Source organism: Dreissena polymorpha, chromosome 7 (genome assembly GCF_020536995.1).
Source record: "Dreissena polymorpha isolate Duluth1 chromosome 7, UMN_Dpol_1.0, whole genome shotgun sequence".
Lineage (NCBI taxonomy): Eukaryota > Metazoa > Mollusca > Bivalvia > Myida > Dreissenidae > Dreissena > Dreissena polymorpha.
The window spans coordinates 37,783,913-37,803,346 of record NC_068361.1 but is presented as its reverse complement, the minus strand read 5'-3'; the positions used below and the strand labels follow the sequence as shown (position 1 = coordinate 37,803,346).

The window sequence follows — 19,434 nt, the reverse complement described above, 5'->3', positions numbered from 1 at the left end:
CTGACCTTCATGTAGCTGAAGGAAAGCAGATTCATTCGATTGCGAGCGATTTCGCTCATTTTCGCAATATTCGACTTTCGTTGTGTAATAAACAAATATATATTCGTTCAATTTTGCCTTGTTTGTCTTGAAAATAAATAATTAGTAATATTAACACGCAGTATGCTACACGGAACCCAATTACCGGATCCGTAACAATACCATTTGTTTCACAGGGTTTCAATTGCCATTGTATATCGCACATATGTGCATGTAGCAAAGACCGGTCTTTTAATTAATTAAAAATGTTACTCTGCTGTGTTAAAAATATCAACATTATTAACGCCTGTCAATTGCTTACAATTTACAATCCGAGACAATGAAGGTTCGCATGCCATTATATTATTCTGTTTGACTCCTTTTGAACATGATATCCATAGTAGTACTGAAAGTCTTTTCGTGATTTCGTGTTCAAGTATTGAACAAAAATCAGCAGAATTTGAAGGCAAGGCAATTCATAAAAGTCGTTTATGTTTTATTTCTCAGTATAAATCAGTTAATCACTGAAACATACACATTAGTTCATGCATGATAGGTAATCTTGGTATTATTTAAGTTTAAGAGTATGTGTAACAATACATTCATGTTACTAAGTGTAATGAGCATTCAGTTAAAGAAAATATTTTAAAAACTCAATAGCATGTAAAAAAAATCACATATTTGTAAAAGATTTTGCACAAGTAACCATTTGCAATGTGAAATAGAACATCACAAATTTGATAATAATACTAACAATTTTCTATTTATTATTTCAACAACAAAAGATTGAGATTCCTCTTGACATGGTAATGCAGAAGATTTATTCGAAGCCTACAGCAATACAAAAAGCTTACTAAAATTAAATACCAAATTATCTTGTTTAAACAAGTTTGAAAATTTTATATTTATAATGAGTTTTGGGAACACATTTTTTATTAACATGATCAAAGATCTAACTGTCACTTTTGAGTTAAGCAGAGATATTCACTGCTGCAATGTGTTCATTTATGAAAAAATGCAACAGTTTAATTTAATCAATTGAATATTTAAAACTAATTCATACTGAATTTTCTTTTGTCTTCGGCAAGTCTGAAGGTTTGTGAAGTTTGTTGTCGCCACTGCTTTATATAGTAGACATGAATAGTAATATCATCTTAGTGCTGGGGTGGTCAAGGTACGTCTCAGGAAAAGAAAGGAATTCAATTTCCGTGTTGAATCAGACAGTATCAGTATCCTTGGCATAGCTGTGAACACACATGTATATCAGCACTATTTAAAGTCCACAATGTTTTTCAACCATTAAAAGTTCTTAATGTGGAAACGACCTGGGTTTGTACGCCCAAGTTTCGCTGTCGTCATGACATTTTCCATTGCGGGGTCAAACCCTCTTTTGCTTCTTTTCAGCACACTGAAAATATAAAACAATATGAATTTAAACCAACAAGATCAATAAAGGGCTAGTATTGACTGCGCCTTTCCAAAAATGCTGCGACATATGTTGATCAAATTAATAGTGGTTATAAAAAAAAATGACTAAAATTGTATTGTTTTTGAGCTTATACAAAATTAGGATTTTTCAAATAATGCAAATGAAATTTGCACCACACAATAGAAATGCAAATGAAATTTGCACCACACAATAGATTGAAATGCAACATTTGTAAAGATACCATCATGATTATTATAGGGCTAGTATTGACTGAGCCTTTCTAAAAATGCTGCGACATATTTGATTAAATTGATAGTGATTACAAAATAAAAAAAATGACTTAATTTGTATAATCTTTGAGCTAATACAAAATAATGATTTTGCAAATAATGCAAATAAAATTTGCACCACACAATGCATTGAAATGTAACGTTTGTAAAGATACAAACATGATAACTATAGGGCTAGTACTGACTAAGCCTTTAGAAAAGAGCCACGACATATGTTGATCAAACTGAAATTGTAAAAAAAATAAAAAAAATGACTAAAATTGTATTGCTTTTGTGCTCATTCAAAATCATGAATTTGCAAATAATACAAATAAAGTTAGCATCACACAATGCGTTGAAATGTAATGTTTGTAAAGATACCCATAAGATTAATATAGGGCTAGTATTGACTGAGCCTTTCGAAAAGAGCCACGAAATATGATGATCAAACTGATAGTGATTACAAAATAAAAAAATGACTAAAATTGTATAATCTTTGAGCTAATACAAAATTATGTCTTTGCAAATAATGCAAATTAAATTTGCACCACACCATGCATTGAAATGCAACGTTTGTAAAGATACCAACATGATATATATAGGGCTAGTATTGACTGAGCCTTTCAAAAAGAGCCACGACATATGTTGATGAAACTGATAGTGGTAAGAAAATAAAAAAAATGACTAAAATTGTATTGCTTTTGTGCTCATTCAAAATCATGAATTTGCAAATAATACAAATAAAATTAGCATCACACAATGCGTTGAAATGTAATGTTTGTAAATATACCCATAAGAATAATAAAGGGCTAGTATTGACTGAGCCTTTCGAAAAGAGCCACGACATATGTTGATCAAACTGACAGTGATTACACAATAAAAAATGACTGAAATGGTATAATCTTTGAGCTAATACAAAATTATACCTTTGCAAATAATGCAAATTAAATGTGCACCACACAATGCATTGAAATGTAACGTTTGTAAAGATACCAACATGATATATATAGGGCTAGTATTGACCGGGCCTTTCAAAAAGAGCCACGGCATATGTTGATGAAACTGAAAGTGGTAAAATAAAAAAAATGACTAAATTGTATTGCCTTTGTGCTTATTCAAAATCATGAATTTGCTAATAATACAAATAAAAATTAGCATCACACAATGCGTTGATATGTAACGTTTGTAAGAATACCAACATGAATAGTATAGAGCTTTATTTGACCAAGCCTTTTGAAAAAAGCCACGACACACGTTTTTCGGATTATGGAAGTGTAAACAATGATACGCATGATTTGGTGAAAATACCCACCGTTATTTTATAAGTAAATACAAAGCATAGTCGAAAATAAATGAAACAATAAGATGTATCAAACTCAACAAACCTTTGCAATGAATAATTATGTGTTGGCAACACTTGGTTAATTTGTTATCTTATTCTGTCTCGATTGCTTTGTCACGGTCTCGCTTTGTCAAAATGGCGGCTGTGAAAATTTGTCTTGTCGCGCGAAGTCTCGTTGGGTCGCAAGTCTCGTTTTCCTTTTGCGTAACAACGCGTTAGCTTGTTCTTCGGTTCAGTGAGTGTCTCATCCTTTTGTTTGTATAGGTCCCTGTTCATTCACAATTTTCACATCGACTATATATCCTTCGAATTCCAACTATTGTTGTCATAAGCGGAGATTTAGTGAATAAATAATTCATATATCCTAAATGACAGCTTCTAAATAGCGAAACAAGCCAATGTATGCAGTAAGAAAGTTTTGAATGGAGACTCTCATGGGGGCGGCCATTGTTGAATGTTGAAACACGAACGACAACTCTGCTAGGAGAATGTTATCAATGACGAGCAATCTTCTACGCAGTGGCGAATGCAAAAGGGAAGTAACTGAAAAATCGAGTTATCTCAATCGGACTGGCTCGGTCTTTTACATAGGTCGCCATTGTGAATTTTTTTTGGATGGTTATCATACCTTGGACGATGCTGTTCCTGCATCGTCAAAAATTATTGTTGACAATATCAATCAGTCTTACAGATGTATATTCCCCTATGATTACATAATACATGCACCAAATATTTATATTCATTCATTAAACTACCATTAAAAATGGTATACTTATCTTGCTCCCTTTGTTTTCCATAATATAAACCATAACGGTTTATATATATATATATGATAAATTATGTTCGAGTGGTTACCGCAACACATTTGTGGAATATTTGTATCAATTTTTGTATTATATACACAACTTTTTTTTTTCGTTTTGCAGGAAGTATATTTTTGACCAAATTTCGAGATCCGAAATATATTCATTAATTTATTCGTGTCTAGCCGCGGGAATTTTATTGGACACTTACAAAGGTCAGGTAAGGTCAAAAGTGACGTAAAACAGCAATGCCGAATTAACAAGTACCTATAACTGAATACAATCATGAATCAACATTCAACACATGTTCAAAAAATGATGAACACCGTTGTATCAGCAAAAGTTCAATTTCATTTGGTAATTTGACCATGGACCTTTTACATACATGCGTACTTAAAGTGGGATAAGGGCTTTAACAAGAAAGAAACTTAACCATTGATCAGTTTAAAATTTAGCACGTTGGTTGTTATACTTCTTTATCTTTATTCACCACTATGTGTGGTTTGATAACACGCCTTGTATGTCATAAAATAAGTCGAAATAATTGTGAATAGACGTCTTCTTTATCAGGGTACTGTTCACAATACTTGAAAATGGCAAATGTTTATGATTCAGTTCATTTCAGTTCAGATTTAGTAAAAGACTTTTCGTGTGTCGCTTGCGAAAGCAAACATATCGACACAAGTGCTGATTTTTTTTGTGAAACATGTTTGAAGTGTTTTTGCAAAAAATGCCTATATCATCATAATCAAATATATGTAAATCATTTGACATACGGAAGAGGAGAAACAAATAAATGGCCTGTAGCAAAGTTAATGGAGGACTTGATAATGAAATGTGATATTCACAACAATGAGAAGCTGAAAATGTTCTGCCAGGACCACAGTCAACTGTGCTGCTCTGATTGTGTTTTACAAAATCACAGGTAAGTGGCACTTTGTAATAAAATGACCTGAAGTTAAAAGTTATCCCATTCAGAAACAAGAGCACCCTTTTAGCGCTCACTTGAGTTGAGTTCAAGGACACAAATTGTTGAACCCATGAGTCATTTGTGGTAGGTTCTCTTAAAATGGAACGATGAATGAAAAGGTTAAAAGCTGTTTGATAGCCAAATTTGACTTACGACTTCTTAGTATGACTATGAGAAATGGTGACCGGTTTTACGCGCGAAAGGACATGTCCTAATTGCTGTCATTAGTTGCAATTTACCTTATAATAGCATGATGAATGGCAATGTTAAGGTTACAGTCTGAATATGACAGAATTATCATGCAGTTGTATGGCCCAATTATAAAAACTGAGTGTGATCTTGGTTTTTGAGGTTGGAAGACTAGTGCTGAACGCGACACACGTCATCTTAATAATTTTTTTTAATTTTGCAATGTTATTCCACAATCAGTTATATATTGGTTATGTGACTGAGGCATGACACATTTCACATAGACATAGGTACAGAAAGATATACCGACTGCCAGTAAGACTGCTATATATACGCTGTTAGTCGAAAGGAGGAATATAATTAATCGAACCTCGTATAAAAATTACACACAAATGATACACACATGTAAACTGAACTATCCTGAACCACATTGCAGTTACTGCAGCCAATCCTTTATTCGATGTAAGTAAGAGTTGTCCCACATGATACTTACATTTTTACTAGAACAGTTACAATGTGTTTCTAGGATTTGAACAGGTTGCCTAGTTTATGAACCCACATGACCCAGATTTGAAATTGGCTCAGAGATCATCAAGATAAACATGTATGACATAACCCTGAGGAAACTTGGTGGAAATGTATTGGACCCTTTTTTGATGTTTTATTTCAGCGAAATATTTTATTTGTCAAATTGATAATAATGATTCATGTTGTTATTTCAGTCGATGCACCAATCTGAATCTTATTTCTGAATCAGTCAAAACGCTGTCAGTGGATATGCAGCAGTTGTTAAACAAAATTCAAGCAAGTCTTGCTGAACTAGGAAAGTTTAAGAAATCAAAAGAGGCCAACATTAAGTCAGTGGAGGGATCATATTGTTCAAAACTACAAGAAATCAGAGAGCAGCGTAAGAAATTAAATGCTGCACTGGACATACTAGAAAATACAACCTTGAAAGAACTGGATGAAATTAGAACCACATTGCAAACATCTTTCAAGAAAGATGTTGACAAATGCACCAGACTAAAGGATGATCTTCAACAGCTAGGGGACGCTGTACAGGGCCTGTGTGACAAGAGCAAGAAAGAAATGGAATTCATAGCCAGCAGGAAATGTACGGACAAACTACAAGAGTGTAAGTCATATCTGAAGAAGAACCATGTTAAGGTGCAGAGTTCAATTATATTCAAGGCAAACATTGATATTGAGCAGTACTTGTCTCAACAGGTAGGTCTAGGGATAATGCAGTTCTTTACAAAGGAGATAAATCCATACCAGGTGTTGGCTGTGAAGAGAAAGTCCCTGTACAATGTAAAAATCCCAAACGAAATACATCAGAATTACATCACAGGCATTTGTAGCCTGCCTAATGGTCAGTTGATCGTCGCAGATTTTCATAATAAGAGATTGAAGCTGTTGGACGAGGATTTTAATGTGTCCAGTCACTGGGATGTGTCTGGTTCTCCATATGGCATTTGCCTCATCACAACTAGTGAGGTGGCTGTAACTCTTGGTCGTGATAGTGTGCAGTTTATCTCTTTGACCAAAAGCTGGTTGGTCAATGAAAGGAAGCTACGGTTACCGCATGCAGCTGTTGGCATTGCCCACCATCGGGGAAAATTGTTTATCACTTCTGACATTGCTCTCTACCACTACACACTGACTGGGACACTTGTGAAGAAGCTTTATGAGGATACAAGAGGTGGCGCTAGAGGTAAATGTTATGTAAATATATATATATGTATATATTTTACATATTCTAAATATATGTGTATACCAAATAAAAAATAGTATGATAAACTTGATTTTTATCCCAAACTCACATAATATTCTATTTATCCTATTATTTCTGCCCTATTTTCCATTAAAAATGATCAAATATCGCATTTTTGACATTTTTGATTTTCTGTAGTTGACAAAAACAGATTCTCCAATTTTTGGAAAAAGACAAATCTGATCCAAAATTAGCGATAGTATAAAGCTCAAGTTTATACGATCGTTGTCGTACTATCGATTTTCATCTGGTAATAGGATAAAACATTCTCTATATTTTGCAGTGTGCAAATTTGCATTGAGTCCTGCTGGTGACAAGATTTATATCACTAACAACACTGAGCACAAGCTTATCACTCTGGCCACAGATGGCACCCTGATATCCACCTTCATGGACCATGAGCTACAAAGCCCACAGGGTGTGCATGTCACACCCGCAGGACAAGTCCTTGTCTGTGGGTATGCCTCCAATACTGTCATACAGGTGGATCGTGAGGGGAAAAAGAAACTGGCCACTATTGCATCCCAGACAGATGGAATGAGCTACCCAAAATCTGTTTGCTACAATACCATCACCGACCAGATCATTGTGGCAATCAATGATAACATCATGGTCATTGATTTGCAATAGCTCTTTTAGTGGGAAAAACCTCAATATAATACTTATAAAAATATATGAAAGGTTATTGATGTAAATGCCCATCTATTCTTTAAATGGAACATTGTGTCAACGAAATTTATCTCTAGGTCACAATATACGTTTTTATTATCATCTATAAAATAAACTAATTATATTGAAGTAAAGGTGTTTAATGATCTAAATATAATACTATTGAACACTATCAGCAATTGAGTAGTAAAAGCAAAACTGCTCCAACGTATTAGCGTCGCACTGAATGGCGGCGACTAGTATGTAATACTTTTTTTTCGCTTATGGAAAGAGAAGTTATTTAACGGATCAATGTATACATTTTTGGTTATTTTTGTTATCATATTATCTTGCTTAGTGGTGATTTTTTGTGTAAATTAGTGTAAACAAGTGTTGCATTTGTGCCTATTACATTTACTACAACAGTTATTGCCAATAATGCAAAGGTAAGTCTTTTAATTAATAACTGATCACAGGGACTGGGAAATAATAAAAGATCACATGGACTGGACAAATACGCGAACCGGTGAAACTTTCTGGTTTTGTGTAAAAACAGAACATAATAAAAATATATTTATTTTGTGTTTTTTCTAACAATAGCGCAGTTTTGATTAACGCGTATTTTCTTCAATTTTACAAGACGACAGCGATGACACGGTTTATTGCTTTATTGATCACCGTTACACTACAGTCACTTATTAATATCTTAGTTAGAAGGTGATTTTTCAAGCGGTTCCGTAGTGTAGTGGTTACACGCTCGCTTCACATGTGAGAGGCGTAAGGTTCGAGCCCCAGTAGAATCAAATTATTTTATTTGTGTTCTATGTTAACTTTTTGTTTTGATGTAGACATTTTAGTTTAAATAAATATGCTGTTTTATTGTAACCATTGTTTTGTTTTTATTATGCCCATGAAATATATGTGTGAGAGGGGGGGGGGGGTCGTAAACACATTAAAACTTTTACAGTGTTTTCATATCAATGAATACTCAACCCTTATCGTAAATGAGCAACGTAAGAATAAGTTCAGAATCATCTCCCTTGAAGTTGAATATGAATTTACGCTTACAAGACGATGCAGATTTTTTTTAAACCTACACAGTTCTGTTCCATTAATGAAAACTGCACACGGATGCCAGTAAAAAAAAGAAACCAATGTAAATAAAATGAACTATGAAATATTTGGGGGTTACAACACAAAATCATAGATAATGGTTATTTGGGGGTTAAAACACACAATCATAGATAATGGTTATACCAGTATCTTTTTCTTTTTTTAAATAATCGGCCAATATATTAATATTTACAGTATAAAAAATCATTCCATGTAACTTCATTGAGTGCCTTTTACACTGAAATTCCCAACGCCCTTTGATGCTTTGCATCAATACTTATCTTGTTATCCTTATAAAATGACTTGTCTGTATATTTTGTATACACAAATATATGCCTATCATTTATAAAATATCTCAATTCTAGGCAATCAAATAGAAAGTAAAATCGAAATTTGTCCAGAAGCTCTAAATGAGATTTAATTTATTGTTGAGTGCTCAAAAGTGTTATGTGCAGTGAAGTGCTACTTAGAGCTCTTCCGCATTCAGGAAGTTAATGTGAACAAAACTTTTGTTAATAATGAAGGAATATATTCATTTTTTTAACATATTTTTAGTTAGAAAACTCCATGATAGGTTATATAATGTGACTGGTGAAAAAAAATAGTGATGCAATTATTCACTTTAACCATTTTGATTTGTTTTCACTTAAATTATGTTTGTATCTATAACGTTCACGATAACGTTGTTATAACATTAATAAGCATGTTATGGCTATTTCAAATACTGTTTTATACATACGTATACATACATGTGCTTTATTATAAATGGCTTATTGCAAAAAGAAAAACTTTAATTGCCGAAAAACGTGTTCACTTTGAACGTAATTTCAAAGAGACATGTCATGTGTTTTGACCTCTATCTAGGTCTGAATGTCAACATTTTTTTTTCAGATACTAAACAACTTTTAAAAATGTTATGATAAGAATGTTTAGTTGTGTAATGGTGTAATTGCAGACACCTTCATATTGTTTTTCTATTTTCTCATCCAGAATGCTCTTGAAATTAACAAACCTTTTCACCTTGTATTTTGAATGAGTAGAAATTGAACCTTAACGTTTTGCAATAAATTAGTAGTTACAAAGATGGCCGTGGTTTAGTCGTTATTTTCGTATTTACAAGCATTGTTTTGTTACTGAGTTGTGCTGTGATTTAGTTGGACAATCCATGAATATATGTCTTGGTGAGATGCGAATTCGAAAGAATTGCTAATAATTCTGCTGCTGTGATGTAACTTAAATGTACGGGTGTGAATTGCGTTTTTTTGTGTAAAGAATCTGGTTATATGCTATTGTTCTGGTAACTGGTGATAGTCGATTTTTATCAGTAAGTATCCATTCAGAAGTGATGTTTTTGTTTCTGAGCCAGCGGATGTAAATAAGATGTAAAGGATTAACAAGGCATGCAATTTGGTAAGAAACCTTGCAGAGGGGCGGGGTAATTGGTTACAGTCCTGTTATAATTTGATTTGACACTTTTAGTGAGATAAAATGAGTTGTTTACATTGCTGAATGTTTTTTATTGTTGTGAGTGTAATGAAATCAATTATATGTATATGCTTAAGAACATAAGCTGCCTTACATTGTGTAACTGTTATTTATATTGGATGTAAGCGCCCTGAATAAAGCCTCTTTCCAGAACCCAGCTCGCGTGCAAGTTATTCAGTCTTTACAGTGAGTTTGCAAGTAAATCTGTATTGATGTAAAGTTATACACTGCTTGTACAGTAAGAGTGGATTGTTAGAAAATGTCAAGATCATCCTGTATAGTTACTTAATGTTGAGTATCGTTTCAAAATTAATGAAATTATAACTTAGCTTTTTCGCATTATTTAATGATATAAGAACAATATTTATGTGCTGTTTAGGGCGGAACAGTTTTAAGTATCATTTTTCCAAATATAGTGCAGTAGTACTTATATAAGAATGTTAATTTTAATCCATTTCAAATATATACAAAACGTGAGAAGTGACAATAGTTTTAAAAATCACTTTAAGTCACTTAAGAAAAAATATATCGTGTCAAAAGGTTATAAGAGCCATTTTTGCATATTTATAATGTTCTTATTTATGAAAATCAGGAAAATTTTCAATATCAAAAATACTGTAAATTGATAAAAAATATAATGTTTAATTGTCTTAGAACTTGTTCGCTCTTAAAGGTAAACAATATGACATTTGATCGCAAAAAGTTTTTAAGTGAGATTTTTTCTAAAAACTTTATTTCTTGTGAAAATAAAAACATGCTTTTAAAAATGTGATCAGAGTAGATTATCATTAAAAAAACACGAACTTATAAAACCTTCATTGTTTAAAATGTTCCTCTGATACAGTTTTACAATGTAACATTCTCCTGAATTGTTTTGAAAATTCACTTTGAGCTGTTTCGTTTTCAGCCCTCGATATATAAAAATTGGTCGCACAATCTTGAATAAGGATGTGTTGAGACGTGCTATTTAATTGTAGTTGTCGTTTTATATTTGAAATTATGTTTATACTTCTCGAAACTGTAAGTCTCTTTGTTAATGTCTGCAAACAAACGAAACGAATTCATGGTAGAAGGCTTTACATAAGTGAATACAAATTTGACATGGTTGAAAGATGATTCATGATGAGATGAGACCATGAGTAGCGATAATAATTTGAAGAAACGTAAACAAGGTTATCGTGACTTGACACTTGAAGGAAGATTACATTGGGACAATTTTGAATGAATGCAATTGTTCGTTTGGTTATTTATTGAGTATATAGTGCATCCGTTGGGAATGCCTCACACAAACTTCGGTCAGGGATCCTCACCCATTTAGAACCCTTCAAAATGCTTTTCAGCAGCAAGGTGGCCCGTGTTGACTAAATCGTAAAGAGCTGGAACGGTTTTGGGACGATACAATAGTTTAAAAAGTGCTTTAAAAAGTCATCAGGAGCATGCCATAACAGTATCATACCGGAAGAGAATAACTTGGATCCCCGCCAGCAACAGTACACATCAGATAAGCAATCTTATAGCATCTGGTATGACCATATATATGGGCGCAAGATGAAGAACCAATAATTACTTTACATTGGTGGCATTTCAGTGTATTTTTTAATGCTTTCTTAAAAAGTTACTTTACAGTTACTTGCACCGACACACATGCAATTGTGCGGATAACGTTGAATTATTCATATGTTACATGTGTTCACAATCTACAGTGGTAGATCATCAGGTTACCTAAATGGGCATTTCATTCCACTTAGTTCAGTTCATAACTATCCCACTAGGTTAAGAGTGTTGATGTTTCAGTTTGCTCGCCAAGCGGAGCAAGCGTTGTAAACTAATACAATTTCAAGCATGAGCATTTCAAGTTTATAGACAACTTACTTACAACGCAAGTGTATTCTTTGTATTCTTTAGCCCAATCTCAACGTAGAGTTTTCGTCCACATTCACCTCTATAAAGAGCTCAGCATAAGTACAAGAATCTTGTTCAAACCGAACAAATGCTTGCAAAGAAGATTAAAATAGCAATTTCTAATCGAAGTCATTAAAAATTGAAGTAAACATTAATTTAATTGTTGATACATCGGGCAAACAACTGCCCATTTAATGCATCTTTTTGGAACTTTTTCATAGCCAGATTACCCAGATGTATTCCTTTCGCTCAATTCGCTAACGTTAGCATATCTACAGATTGAGTGACTTGAGTGCATTGATTTTACGGCAAACATGCTTTTATGGAGAGGCGAAGTTACGTTGTGATGAGTTTATCTGTTAAAAAGGTGAAATCATTGTAATTGTGCTAGTCTCATATTAGAATGTGATCAAATCTAATAGTAATTTTAGTATGGTCTAAATAGTATGACTAGTACTGAGTAGTAGAGGCTGTTGAAAATTATTCACACGGCCCAGTTGTTGTCTTTTAAAATTCAAAATAGTTCAGCATGTAGACTTAATAATTATTATCTATATATGATGACTGAATATTGTGAAGATGACTACAGGGATAAATATACCTGAAGTTAACATTGGAGGAAAAGTTCACCAAGCACAGCGCTGGAAACAAAAACAGTTAGGACACCAGCACAGTGATTTACAACTGAGCTATATTAAAAATGCATACCTCACTCATGCTTTTAAATTTGTAACAGACATCCATACACGCCTGCTGTTTAACTCTTACACAATTTATGCAATCCCAGAACAAAAAACGCCTATTGATTTAAATTTAAAACCATGAAGACTGATTGATTTTCATTGTCCAAGTGGGGCTAGATTTGGGATGCCTGAACTATTTAATCAAGTGGAATGTTGAGTTAAAAAATATATGAAAAATATTTACAATAACCCATAGGACACCAACACCCGCGCTGTTCCAATAAAACTTGTGTTTATATTTGGTGAATATGTATTATCCGGGTCTCCACCACTTTAGGAAAACATATTTATACCTTAGGCACATGCAAGGATGACTGTGTGAATCAATCAGTGATAGAATCATTTAGATATCAACGTGTTATTCGGTATAAGATTTTGGAAGGTTTTTAAAAAGTCTAGCACATTCTGGAGTAAAGTTGTACGTAGATTGGGACTGTCAAACAAGTGTTTTGTTTTGAATAAGATATAAACAAGGGCTGTTTGTAAAACATGCATGCCCCCCATATGGGCTGTCCATTGTAGTGGCAGCCATTGTGTGAGTACGATTTTTGTCACTGTGACCTTGACCTTTGACCTAGTGACCTGAAAATCAATAGGGGTCATCTGCGAGTCACGATCAATGTACCTATGAAGTGTCATGATCCTAGGCAAAAGCGTTCTTGAGTTATCATCCGAAAATCATTTTACTATTTCGGGTCACCGTGACCTTGACCTTTGACCTTGTGACCTCAAAATCAATAGGGGTCATCTGCGAGTCTTGATCAATCTACCTATGAAGTTTCATGATCCTAGGCGTATGCGTTCTTGAGTTATCATCCGAAAACCATTTTACTATTTCAGGTCACCGTGACCTTGACCTTTGACCTAGTGACCTCAAAAACAATAGGGGTCATCTGCAAGTCATGATCAATCTACACATGAAGTTTCATGATCCTAGGCGTATGCGTTCTTGAGTTATCATCCGGAAACCATTTTACTATTTCGGGTCACCGTGACCTTGACCTTTGACCTAGTGACCTCAAAATTGATAGGGGTCATCTGCGAGTCATGATCAATCTACCCATGAAGTTTTCATGATCCTAGGCGTATGCGTTCTTGAGTTATCATCCGGAAACAATTTTACTATTTCGGGTCACCGTGACCTTGACATTTGACCTTGTGACCTCAAAATTGATAGGGGTCATGTGCGAGTCATGATCAATCTACCCATGAAGTTTCATGATCCTAGGCGTATGCGTTCTTGAGTTATCATCCGGAAACCATTTTACTATTTAGGGTCACCGTGACCTTGACCTTTGACCTAGTGACCTCAAAATCAATAGGGTTCATCTGCGAGTCATGATCAATCTACCCATGAAGTTTCATGATCCTAAGCGTATGCGTTCTTGAGTTATCATCCGGAAACCATTTTACTATTTCGGGTCACCGTGACCTTGACCTTTGACCTAGTGACCTCAAAATCAATAAGGGTCATCTGCGAGTCATGATCAATGTACCTATGAAGTTTCATGATCCTAGCCCCAAGCGTTCTTGAGTTATCATACGACAACCACCTGGTGGACGGACCGACCGACCGACCTACCGACCGACCGACCGACCGACATGAGCAAAGCAATATACCCCCTCTTCTTCGAAGGGGGGCATAATAATCCCAATATTCATCGTTTAGAAGGGTGATTTTACTCTGATTACCAAACAATTCATAGATCTGAACATTGTGAATTGGCTGTTTTGTCTTAAGTATTACTGTGTTATATTGTTGTACTGCCCTTTTAAAATTAACTTTCAAAATATCTATCCACTAATTGCAGTTATTACAAAGTCTTTTATGTTAAATTGAATTGTTTGTTAAATTCGAGAACCATATCCATGTAATAATGAATTAAGGCTGAAATTATATATATTGGATATTTAAGGTGATTGTTTTGAAACAGCATGCTACTTCGAGTCATATTACAATTAAATTACTGTATTTAAGTAACTAAGCAATAGACACGATGTTCAGGTTCGCCTGTACAAATCATGGAAATAAACATAAACTAACTGTTAAAAATAAATATATAAGAATTAAAAGTAAATCAACTAGTAAGGGCCAAGATGTCGGGTTGTATGGGCAATCAGTCACAACCGGATGATAAAAAGGACTTTGCTCCTGATAATGTACGAAGACGTATCGTTCATATATCTAGTTTAGTAATCTAGTTTGTTTGTCGCCGTGGCGTAGTAGATACTGTATATATTGTGTCCACATATCGACTGATGGTTCATATGTTCGATCCTCTATGTGTGAGCGTTCTTTAGACCTCCTCAAAACACACCAAGAATTGGTCCTTGCCAGGAAACGGACTGGAGTGTTTTTCAACAAGACTTAGGGTTTATATGCAATTTAGTTTGAAGAATAAATTTAATATCTAGTTTAGTCATCACATATGTCTTTAAGTGTCAAACCTTTTATTCTGGATTATTGCTTTGAATTCTGTATGTATTTTTTGCATGAAAGTTGTCTTTCAATGCTTTTTATGTGCTACGTTTGATAAATATTAGGAAAGATAATGTTGCATTCAGTTTTTATAATTTAAAAATAATTTGTATAAGAACATTGAAAAGTTCGTGAGATGTGTGCATGCATTTTCTCAGATAAAACCTGTTTTGCTTAAAATCACTTGCATATTCAATACTTCATAATGTAGCCACTAACTGTTTACTTAGACAGCAGTATAAAAAGTATGCATTATGAGTGATAATTTTTATTGATAAAACGGGCTTACACCAGTTTTCCTTAAAGGCACTTGTTCACAGTTTAAGAAACGTATGTCATATGTTTAAAAAATATTTATGCATTATGTTCAAACAATGAAATAACACGCCTGACTTAGAAAAATATATGTTTGTTTATTGATTGTCATTATCCATCAATCCAAATAGGACAAAAAAATAAAGCAACAGTCACCCCTTTTATACACAATTAAGCAAAATAGTTTACTAATATGGCGTTTATAATAACAAGCAAACTCCAAGGCCTGTGTGGTGTTGTGGTAGCATTTTGACTTATGTGCATAGAGGTTCTGTGTTTTGACCCCATGGCTGGCAATAATTAGTTGCGTCAAGTTTCTTAATAATTTAAAACTGCTCCAAATATTCAAATTTTTGATAAACAATGAAAATCTGTGTTCACGTCTTTCATGAAATGTTGTGAAATCAGGACGAGCACTAAACAAGAAAACATATTTGGCCTGAGCTAATTTTTGTATTGCCTTACCTATAACCACATGCGTAGTTCAGATTTAATGGGATACATTTGGATCAAGGTCGGAGGCATAACATGTGTACATTTACTACACATAGTAGCTGAGCCATTTAACCACGTTTTTATTTTAATAGAGGGACAAAACTGGCACAAAACCAGGTTTTCAATTTGAAAAAAAACACCAAGTCTGATTAAGGGAGACAATGCAAAATATGCATTGTTACTGATTGTTCCTAGTTACCCCCCCCCATGACAATCATTTGGTGAAAGTTTCATTGACATCCGTTGAGAAATGAAGAAGGAGTTGCGCTCGGAAGAATTTTCCGCCCACCCGCCCGCGTCATTCACCAATCTAATAACAAGTTTTTTCCTTCGGAAAACCTGGTTAAAAATGTTTTTTATAAACCAAGAAACACATTTAATGAGAATGAATGTCGTGCATTTGATTTGGAAATTATGTCCACATGAGTTGTAGCTCTTCTGACTATGTTTAATTGATTGGTTATTTAAAAACAAAAACAAGCGAAAGATACATTTATCATAATGTTTTATTACTTGATCGCAATAATGTAAACATATTTTGATACTAACAAATCAAGACGAAATCCCTGTTAACTCAGCTATAACACATTAAACTCAGGTAAATTGACTCAATGATTACAAGTGTACATGTTGTTCTTTAGACTAAGTAAGGGAGAAATAATAGTACATTTCTTGCGCCAGTATCTTCGTCAAACGTTACAGAAAATGTCTCGCACAACGATTATCAATTCAGCAACAATATATATCTCCAAAGTTGTAAACACTGTATTTCTAAATTCCACTAAACATGATTTAGCAACAGAACTTCATTTTACATGGAGATTTCTAAATCACACTACTGTTTTTTGCTGTCATGCACGTATACTATATAGCTTTCAACAACATCATACAAAAGTAATAACAATTTCACATCCTTTAACACAGATAGAATGCATTCATCACGTCAGGAATTCTCTATACTAGAAAATTTCAAAAAATACTCATGCATACAATACCATTATTTGTTTCCTTATAATGCATTTGCATGTACCATCTATGTCTGGTTCTTTATAGCAAATGTTCACTAAGAACAATACATTTAACTATTTCCGGTAGATCTGAAAACACTAAATTGTGAGGTAAATTTGAATGTTTGTTAAAATTTTTATTATGTCAAGTATTTTTCTTTTAATTAAACACTTTCTTCACAGGGCCATCACAATCTTTATTAAGTGTGTTCAAATATTGGATTTCATTAAAATTATAAAACAATATTCTTTGGATAATTGCAAAAAGACACATTATAAGGAAAAGTTTCAATGTAGTTATACCAATCTAAGACTAAAACGTTGGTAAGGAACTTTGGATTAAGCTAATGACAATGCTCTTACTGACCCCTCAATCGTTAATAAGGGACATAACTATGAACAAATAAACAAAGTTAACTATAAACCTAAAACATATCACTTTTACTTGAAACCATAAAAAATGTTCACATTATGATGAAGACTGAATTAGATTTTGTAATTTTTATCTCCTACAAGAAAGTGAAATACCTCTGAGAGACTCAATATTTTGAGTCCCAAGCTTGCTTCAAAAATAGTTCTTAACCTGAGTGGATCTGTTAAACGAAGAAAAGGTGGTTTAGAAACCTAACTCTTGAATTAGCTCTTAACATGACTGATTCTTTCACCGACCTGCATTTAGGACACTTAAAGACTACAGTCTGGCCTTCGTCTGCAGACTTTGTCTGCCATGTGGTGTAGATCATCCCATCATGGTCACACTTACTACACTTTGAAATAGTGCATTGTCAACAGTTTCTAATATTTGTCAATGAAGTCTGTAATTAAAAGAGAATTTTGATTTATTTATGGGTATGTTTAAAACTTGGCATTTACTTGGGTTGAACTCCATGTCCCAAAGATGTTCCCATTTCATAAGTTTATCTAGATCTTCTTGTAGAGTATGGCAGTCATGCATATTGTTGATTGTTAGGTAAACGGCAATGTTAGGTATACGGCAATGTCTTCTGCAAATTAGCGAACTTGAGAAGTAATAGATTGAGGTAAGTCATTTATGTAGAGAAGAAAAAGTAACTGACCAAGCACAGACCCTTGTGGTACCCAGATGTCACTGGTACCTCGGATGACAATTCTCCATCTAGAGCAAAACGTTGAGTACGACCTATAATGAATGATTTGATCCATGGGAGAGTATCTTTATCTACACCATGTTCCTGTAATTTGAAAAGCAGTTTAAGATGGTTTACTTTGTCGAACGCTTTGCTGAAATCAAACATTATTAGATCATTTTGTTGTCCAGAAGTCATACTTCGTGCCAGGTCATCAATGAGTTGTAGAAGGTGTGTTTCGCTGGAACGCTTTTCTCTGAAACCATGCTGTAAGTAAAAAAGTATGTTATATTTATTGAAATGAGCTGAAAGATTAGAGAAAACAATATGTTCTAAGGATTTACATAAAATACAGGTGAGAGAGATTGGTCTGTAATTTGCTGGGTCTTCTTTGTTCCCTTTCTTGTACAGCGGTATTACATTTGCAGTTGTCCATACTTTCGAGAGAATTCCAGGATTTCTGAAAAAGGAGTGTTATTATTGGAGAAATTTGTGAACTTGTGAAACAAGAGGTTTGATGTTGTCGGGACCTTCTGCCTTGTCTGGTTTAAGATTGGATAGCAACTTCTGCATCCCATTGACACTGACTGTGATCTTTGGCATTGTTGAAATTTTTATGAAAGATGAAGATGAAATTTCATTAAGATTCCTGAAAAAAGAGGGACATGATTGAGAAAGGGTAAGGGGGGACAAAGGTGTGAAAACGGATTGGAACTGTTGGTTCAAAGCATTGGCCTTTGTTTGAATCATAGAAGTTGATTTTCCTGAAACATTGTCAAAAAGAGTAGAAATACATTGAGCGTATTGTTTTGAGATTGATAAGAATGGAATATCTGTTGTGTGTAGTAAACGTACAAGTGGAAACCTCTGGACTTAACCCAAATGCATCGCATTTACTCTGTAAGTGATTGCTGTTGCTGCGATAAAAATATTACTTAAGGCTGAAAACCTAATATATTTACTGATTTTAGTCCTCATCCTGATTTCACAACACTTGTTGAAGAGGCTTTTTTCACATTTTGTTTTATATTTGAGAAAAACATAATTATTTGCAATAGTTTACAAGACTTATAATTTAGAGAATGGATTAAAAGAAAAAAAGCAAATTTGTTAAATTGATATCCCCCGCCGAAATTAAAGTGTTTATGGATCGGTGCATGAAAGTGTATGCTTATGGTACTTGTGCATGACACTTTCCTCATTGATATCTTAACACCCATGAAGTTTCATGTTGGTATCTTTTCTGAGATATAGTCACAAAATGTTTGTGACAGACAGACGGACTGACAGGCCCAATTCTATATTCCCTGCCTTTGTCGGAGGATATAAAATGGGCCTGCCCTGGGG

At 34.0% G+C, this 19,434-nt stretch overlaps 2 protein-coding genes across 3 annotated transcripts in view; one reads left to right on the top strand and one right to left on the bottom strand.

Moving 5' to 3' along the window:
- The window catches only part of LOC127839058 (uncharacterized), a 311,917-nt gene that overhangs the window by 38,093 nt on the left and 254,390 nt on the right, over positions 1–19,434 (bottom strand). The gene's annotated exons all lie outside the window — the stretch shown is intronic.
- Positions 4,374–10,197, top strand: LOC127839053 (uncharacterized). Its single transcript, XM_052367219.1, has 3 exons — positions 4,374–4,786; positions 5,743–6,734; positions 7,078–10,197. Exons 1-3 carry the CDS (start codon positions 4,455–4,457, stop codon positions 7,422–7,424), a joined length of 1,671 nt encoding a protein of 556 aa, XP_052223179.1. The 5' UTR covers positions 4,374–4,454; the 3' UTR covers positions 7,425–10,197.